At 31.7% G+C, this 8,259-nt stretch overlaps 2 protein-coding genes across 2 annotated transcripts in view; one reads left to right on the forward strand and one right to left on the reverse strand.

Moving 5' to 3' along the window:
- The window catches only part of LOC105623863 (ragulator complex protein LAMTOR4 homolog), a 1,047-nt gene extending 211 nt beyond the window's left edge, over positions 1-836 (forward strand). The window contains exons 2-3 of the mRNA XM_012205236.1: positions 261-335; positions 422-836. Of these exons, the coding sequence (XP_012060626.1) occupies positions 261-335; positions 422-664 (318 nt within the window). The 3' untranslated portion in view covers positions 665-836. The remainder of the gene's footprint in view (positions 1-260; positions 336-421) is intronic.
- Positions 837-1,019: 183 nt separating this feature from the next.
- LOC105623864 (coiled-coil domain-containing protein 130 homolog) lies at positions 1,020-2,684 on the reverse strand. The gene is made up of 4 exons (XM_012205237.1): positions 2,373-2,684; positions 2,027-2,287; positions 1,389-1,521; positions 1,020-1,309 (listed from the first exon to the last, which is right to left on the reverse strand). Exons 1-4 carry the CDS (start codon positions 2,682-2,684, stop codon positions 1,092-1,094), a joined length of 924 nt encoding a protein of 307 aa, XP_012060627.1. The 3' UTR covers positions 1,020-1,091.
- Positions 2,685-8,259: the final 5,575 nt, after the last annotated feature.

The raw sequence follows: 8,259 nt of genomic DNA on the forward strand, positions 1-8,259 counted from the left end.
GAGAGAGAGAGAGAGAGATAATTATGTCTTAATATCTTTTATTTAACATTATTGATTTTCTTGTTTATTTTTCTCTAAATTTTATGTCATGAACTAAAGGTCTATTCTTTAGTGGCTGAATTGTTACACACCCATGTACATTTGTTGTATTTAAAATGAAAGATATTATATTTGAAATTTGGCGAAAATGAGATAGAAAATTTTAATACATTCTGATGTAACAATAAAGAATAGGTCTCAAAACAAGCTTTTTGTTATAGAAAATGTTGGCATTGGAGCGTATACCTGATCAAATTGGATACTTGATATTAACTGAGGATGGTGCTGTATTAACAGTAAGAGACAATTTCTAATGATGTTCTTCTTTTCATTGAAACAACAAATAGAATCTTCTGTTATTCTGTCTTTGTTTGTGTTACAGTCTGGAGGAGATTTAGAAAATGACGAAAGAGTGGCAAATATTATCAGTAGTTTAGTAACACTGACGAGTAAAGTTGATCCTAAGGCATTTCCATTGCACGATCCTTTTGAAAAGATATCAATCAAATATAAGGATCATTGTTATGTCGTGTGTCTCTCCAATAAGAAGATTTATGTAGTGAAGAGAAAACTGCCACCTCAGACTACAGCAATCGTGGAACAGCAATCTATCATCGATCTTTAGATACAATAATAAACCTAATAATAAAGCCTATAAAACAATAAATGTATTCTTTGTAAATTTTGATATCTGACACAAATTCAATTTCTTTGATTATTGCAAGAGATTTATTGATTATTGCAATTTCTATTCACTGTTATGTATCTTTAAAAATATATGTATTTTAAGAATGAAATCAGTGCAATGTAATTATAAGAAATATTAGCTGCAGAAAAAGCAGCTCTTTGTAATTGTAAATTTTTTAAATAATTGATTTATATATAGAGAAAAATAAAAATTACACAATTTGAACCAGTGGAGGAACTTGAATTGATTTTATACATTTAGATTCAGGGAAGAATTATAGAAGCAAGAAAAATTATTTTCGTAATCTGTTATATTTACAAATATATATTACATATCATACATACATTTTGAGAAAGATAAAATACTAAGTATCACTATCGGTATTGGAACTATCATAATTGACCAGAGATATACTTGAACTATTAATTTTGGAGATAGTAGCATTATTCGTTATTTCCTGTGTCTTTAGTGATTCTTGGCTTTGTAGTTTTAATCGATCATTCGAAGATATCTTTTTTTTATTTTTAGATCGTATAATCGAAACTAACCGTTTCAATTCCACACCATCTTGCTTCCTTGCACCTAAAAAGAAAGCATTCGTGAAAACATAAATATGTAACAGGAAAATGTGCATTTTAGTTTGCTTAAGTGCTGAATAAACCTTTCTTATGAGTCAATAATTTTGCTAGTTTGATGTCATCCTCATGTTCATTTACTAAATTAATATCTAATCCAGTCTTTTTTAGTAATGCATGATCTTCAGCTTGCTTCTTCTGAAGTTCCTTTTTTCTATCCTGTAATATGAAACCTATATAATCAGTGAAAATACATATTAACATGTTCCATGCGTGCAAGTGATTTTCGAGCCATTTGGTATTTCGTTTATAAAAGAAACGTAATTATAAAATAATTTTTAATATAAATACATAATGATGACGTACTGATAAGTAAACCTTCCTTATAATTTTGGTAATTTTTTTAATCATTATAAAATATATGTATTTAAAACAAATTTATATATAACATACGCGAACAAAATTACTATCATCAGTGATCTACGCGACATGATTAAATTGGAGTGGCATGGAGAATAGAATTAATAAAATTATGTTATGTTAATAAAATTAAATAATATTTAATTTATAAAGTCTGTCTTAATATTACTTATATATTATCTTTTGCACATTATTCACCGTCCAAACTCTCAATTACTCCTTTTACATCAGTTATTTTGTTTTTAAAATTAAATATACTTTATGAAAAAATTATATAATATAAAATTAAATTTGATAACTGTACCCGAAATAAGGTTCTCACTGTGCAGTTTGAACTGTAATCATCTTTCCAAATATTTTCATTTAAGGCTATTGCACTTTCCAGTGCTGAATTTCGAGATTTGGCTACTTTCTTATCTTCTATACCATGTTCTAATTTATACATTGCATCGTCATACAATCTGCATGAGACTTCTTTTGTTTCAGGTACTACTTGCTCATTCTGTTTAGGATCCCATCGATTCTCTTGACGTCTTGCACCACTCACTATGATGTAATCCAGATTCTAAAAAGACAATAAAAATATTAACAAATATTTCAGAAGCAATAATTTATTTGCGTTATCAATTGTAATTATAAAAGTAACTTACAGCAGGATCAGTTTTTATTTCAAAATGATTGTCACAGAGATGACACTTCATGCGAAATTGATAGAGTGGGGTGCTATAATACATTCCAATCTTCTTTTTTTCCGCGTTATATCTAACACCCATGCCAATATGATTTCCACATCCATTGCACCATATATTGTAGGGCATCTCAAATCGTATGATTAAAATGCCCATGTGTATTTTGCGGGCTCGCTCACGCAATGCATGAGTACCTAGGAATTTATTAAGACCACCAGCATGGGGATCATAATCTGGTGGATAGTACAAATTTGTTCCCTTTCGTTCTCCCATTGTGCTATAATTGATTTAAATATAATCAATTAGAAACATAAAGATCTAGCAACATTGATTATAAATAATTATGTATATTGAGTAATAATTATCATAAAAAAATTTGTTCTTGCTACTATTACAATTTATATGGTTCCCTTACTTAAAAAGTAGCATGAATATAAAATTGTAATATTTTAGTCATTTTCATGAATGAGTTAGATATAAAGATTATCAATCATCAAAAATAAATTAAAAATAAATTTAATTTCACAATCCATTTGTTAAATGGCACTAATATTGTACTTAAGTTTTTAAAGAAATCATAACCTCTTCTACAAGATATAAATATATAATATCTATACATCAGCCTGATATTTCATTTATTGCTAGATATTTGCCTCTTCCAACCTTTTTCATTCCATATTCACTTCCAGTCTTTGGAAGGAAGAAGTGATATTAAAACGTCATGTATGTTGACGAATACATATATTCACTGATATGTACAAAATGTTATGATCTCTTTAAAAAGACCTATATAGTTGTGTCATTTTTATAAATAAAAAAGAAAGTCTTTTACAGAGAACATTTAGAACTAAGATTGTTTTAATGAACAAAGTTTGAAAAAAAACCTGTTATTTTAAATTTAGCCCTTTTAGTTGATTAAGATAAATATAAATTCTTGATGATATTTTGAGTTATTATTTTTAATAATTTATTCCTGAATTTGTCATAATTTTGTAAGACATTGAAATCATCACAACAAAAAAGGTGTAGGTTTTTTAGGATTGTAAAATGTGAATGATAAAAATAACATTTAATTATGTTTGATGAGTATATACTTTACTTCAATATTATTTGATTAGTTTAATAATTTAAATTAATAATTTTCTGTAAAGTTAAAAACAATTTTTTCTCTTTTTTGAAAAATAATTTTTCAGAATTTTTTTGTGTCACTAATTTTGAAATGAGGTATCTGTACACAACAAATATTACAATAAATGTTCATTATACCTTGATTCCTTTGTAAAGCCGGAAAAAATAAAATAAAACTGGGGTTGTTAAAAACAATCTGTCCTCGAAAAGATATAAATACTTTAATAGACTCCTGTAATGTTTTTCAACAAAATAGGTTAGAATACAACACAATTGACAAGATATTTCATTAGTCACACTGAGTGCGCAATAAACGAGAGTTTCATTAGGCTAGAATCCATCTTCCCATGCAAGATGGAACAGATAACAGAGATGCTTTCCAATTACAATATCTCTAAATACTTTCGTGCACATGGCAACACAAGTTGCGTTCCAATTATCCGTTATGCTGAATTCACTGGATCCAACGTACGTCGTACGTTTCTGTAACCAATCAGAAAGCAGAATTTTATTTTGTATCGATGATACGAAGCAAAATTCTGTTTTCTGATTGCAGAGCGTCATACGATGCACGTCAGATCCAGTGTGAATCCAGCATTATCGTCGACACAATACATACATCTGGAGATCAATTCTGTATCTTAATACGAGATAAAAATTACAAAAGTGAGCAAATTTACTAGTATTGACCAATGAAATTATCAGTATTCTAGTAAATTCGTTACTTTTGTAATTTTCATCTCGTTTCAAGATATAGAATCCCCTATATTCAATCGAGGGCTGTATAAAGATACGATTATATGTAGCGCGGTACGCGGTACGCAAGAACTAACTAGGTAACTATGGATCAACGATGCTGCAAACAAAAACTAAAACGTTTTTTTTAACTGATCAATTTGTAAAATTCTTTTTTCTAATTAGTCCTCAAATGCAAAGCATTTATAACGAAACTTTGACCACAGCTTATAGGAACCGCGCAAACTTTAGATCTGTTTTCTGTGGGTGAACTAGTGTACACTTTTGGAAAAAGTGAGACAGGTATATGTTCGATATTTGTTGAAAGTGAGAAAGAGAGTGCAATTTAGTGCAGAAATAGAAAACAGATCATATGCCACTTGCTTTCTTTCTCCTCTATTAGGGTGATACCCCATACAGCGGATCGTGCGTAAGTGGATTCGCTAATCACAGAATCATTCTCTTAGATCTACTTGCGAAATTTGCACAGATCTAAGAGAATGATTTTATGATTGTCGATATGAGAATCCGCTTACACACGATCCGCTACATGGACTATCACCCTAATTGCATCCTCATGTGCAGCGTAATTTGCGTAAGCATAAGTTGCATTAGTCAATCAAATGTCTCAACTAAAATAAGGCGTAGTTGCTGATTTAATTTGATATAATTTGATTGATTGACGCAAGTTACGCTGCACATGAAAGCAGCCTGAGGAGGATTTATCGGTGAGGCAAGCGTAAGATTATTATAAAGCTGCCGATCCCTGATATTATGAAAGCGAATGAATTGCACGTGCCGAATTCGAGCCGAGAAGCTATGGCCCGTACAAGGACCGCGAATAATTAATCTTTAACTGCCGCATGCCGTTCACTCGAATCACTTAGAGTATTGTATTCTGTTTTTGCGTAAGACTTTCACAGCGAAGTCACCGTGTCTCCGTTTGCGTGTAATTATGGGTGCAATCCACTTGACGCTACAAATGTTTCGAAACTTTTGAATGACAATTGAAAGAAAGAATTTTATTAACCAATCAAAAAATGTTTCGAAGCATTCGTAGCATCAAGAGGACTGTAGCCTACATATATGTTAAATCGCTATCTTGTATCTTGTAAATAGTACATCATAGTTTGAGTCGTTATCTTATCAATTTCTGTATTTATGAGACCGCTTGGGTCCCCAGCTCAAAACGATACTTGTATATCACACCAGGACTCGTTCGGGAGATTTAACGACGTATATCTGTGATCACTTCGATGAGTGCTTTCCAACGATATATCACTTGCTAGAATCAGCATCTAGCAGTTGATGGGTCTTTCTTGTTAGACAATTTTTCAGTATCACACAATAAATTCGACATAGTCGTTCGTTTATATGATGTTGTATCAGAAAGGAACATTAATGCATGTTTCATTAATATAGATTAACTTTAATCTCGGTTTCAACTTATTCTTCGTCTTTTTCTATAGTTCTAAAGATTAGAAAAAGACGAAGAGTAAGTTGAACCGAAATTAACGTTAAACTACGTTGATGAAAATAGACGTAAGGAAACTCCATTCAGTCCAGCCAGAACACTTATCATGGAACAAAGTTGGAATGGATTCCGAATTATTCCATTTTTCCCAGAAAACACAATAGAAATCTAAGGAATAATTAAATAATTCCGATTAGAATTCATTCCGATTTTGTTCCATGATAGATGCCCAGTCTTCAGATTATCAATCCGAAACTTTATCTCTAGGACAAAAAATGAAAAATTTCTCCATTAATTTTAATAGTAAAAATTTTCACTTTTCACTTTCCATCCTAGAGATAAAGTTTCATGATTGATACTCTGAACATAGACCGATTTTGCGTTTCGAATTAAGTTTCTCGACACTCGCGACGCTTATGAACTTTGTAGTCTAAAGTCACTAAACAAAGTAACAAAGTATTGCTATGGAAAAACTGAATTAGCATTTGGAACCAAAATGATGTCGAATAGTTCAGTAGTGCATTTCATGTAACTTCCTACACATTAAGTGCAATCCTAACCTGATTCTGTTATAACTTTATATGCGTTTGTGACTGTGTAAATAGATTTATGTAAATTTAGAACTGGTTAGAAAACGTCAAAAATGCCCGATTGCTGTATTGAGAATTGCAAAAGAGGCTTTTGTTTACTTCGCGTGCTAATAGGCGATAGACATGAAGAATGGCATCAATTAATTGACAAAGAAACATTGTTGGAAAGAGCTATAATTTGTGAGATATAATTTTTAATCTGTGAGGTTTTATTTTTCCTTATTATATACCCATTCTACATTAGATGCAAACCTATCGTAAGTTTGTTACGACAGCCAATCTGAAGCTTGCATTTTGAATTAATGCTTCATATTCACAACAAACTTGCAATCGTCTTGTGTCTAATGTGTGTAGACTTAATATAATACAGTCATATGTAAGTTTTGAATAATCGCGCATCGTGGAGTCCAAAATAGCAGCAATTCGCGATACTTTGTTATCTAGTAACTTTATTGTAATCTTGCACATAATAATGCGCCATAGGAAAAGGGAGGATCCGATTGCACACATCACTCATATCAGCTTGTGTAATTTTTCACTGTTTTATCAAGAGAATATTGTATTTTTAAATTAACCAATTAGTAATGCATATGTGCAATCGGAGCCTTCCCGGGAAAAAGTATCACAAACGTAACTTAATTTCGTAAAGACGATTTTGTCTGCGATTAATTTTTCAAGAAGAAAGATTAACCGCAGACAAAATTGTCTTTACGAGGTTAAGTTACGTTTGTGATATTGGGTGCTCAGTCAGATGTCGAATCGATGTCGATTCGATGTCGATTTCATTATCATTTCTAACTAGATGCATTCAGAACAAGCTCACAGAGCGCTTGTTCTAAATGCACTCACTTTTTCCTGCGTTCTCACTACGCGCAAGATTATAATAAAGTCACTAGATTTCTAAAGTATCGCAAACTCGTATTCATTTTGACGCGAAATACGACCATTTCAAATTTATGCATTTGTATTGTACTTTGAAAAATAAAACTATCAAATACGTAAATAAATATTTTTTAAATTATAATTAGTTTATTTACACTTATAACCAAAAAATATGTATAATAGTTCCTGCACACAGCAACGCTTGCCGCGCGGCGGAAATTATCGCACTAATCAATACTATGTTTTTAAGTCTTGCAAAATTTCTAGAAATGGTATAATATTATTTCCATCGCACGGCAAAAGTTGGATTAAGTTCAACTTTTGTCGCGTGATAGAAATTATATATCTATTACTTCCGAGCAAGCGAGATGTTGATTGGTTATTGCGCCAACTTCTGTCGCGCGACAAATGTCGCCACTTCTGTAGGAGCCATAAATGCTTAATTTTTGTATTATTTAGTTTAATACAAGTTTATTTATTGTAGAAGTTTAGTGCATGAAAGTGCACGAATGGACAAGTAAGTATAACTTAAAAGATGAATCATCACTACGCTTGAAATTATGTATTAGGTGAACAACTTTGCTTCCGCCGTTTTCCTATAGATGGCTTTAGCGGTAAGTGGTGGTCGAAATAAATAGACGTCATACAATAAACTTGGGCATCTGTCAACATAACCCCATAGAAACATTAGTCGATTTGTGTCTGCATCATAAAGTTATTCTCGATTGAAAATGTCAGTTTGCGAGCCAAATTCTCATCATTTACGGGAGGTTTTAATTTTTTGCTTCAATATGAAGAAATCTGCAGCTGAGACTCATTGAATGCTCTCAAATACTTATGGTAAGGCCGCTATTAGTGAAAGAACGTGTCGTGAGTGGTTTCAACGCTTCAAGAACGGTGATTTTGACGTCCAAGGTCATGCTCTGTGGTGGGACCAGCTCGGCGTGTATGAACTGTTAAAACCGACTGAAACAATCACAGACGATTGGTATCGAACGCAATTGATGCGTTTGAGCCGAGCATTGAAACACAAACGGTT

Source organism: Atta cephalotes (genome assembly GCF_000143395.1).
Source record: "Atta cephalotes unplaced genomic scaffold scaffold00066, whole genome shotgun sequence".
Taxonomy (NCBI): Eukaryota; Metazoa; Arthropoda; class Insecta; order Hymenoptera; family Formicidae; genus Atta; species Atta cephalotes.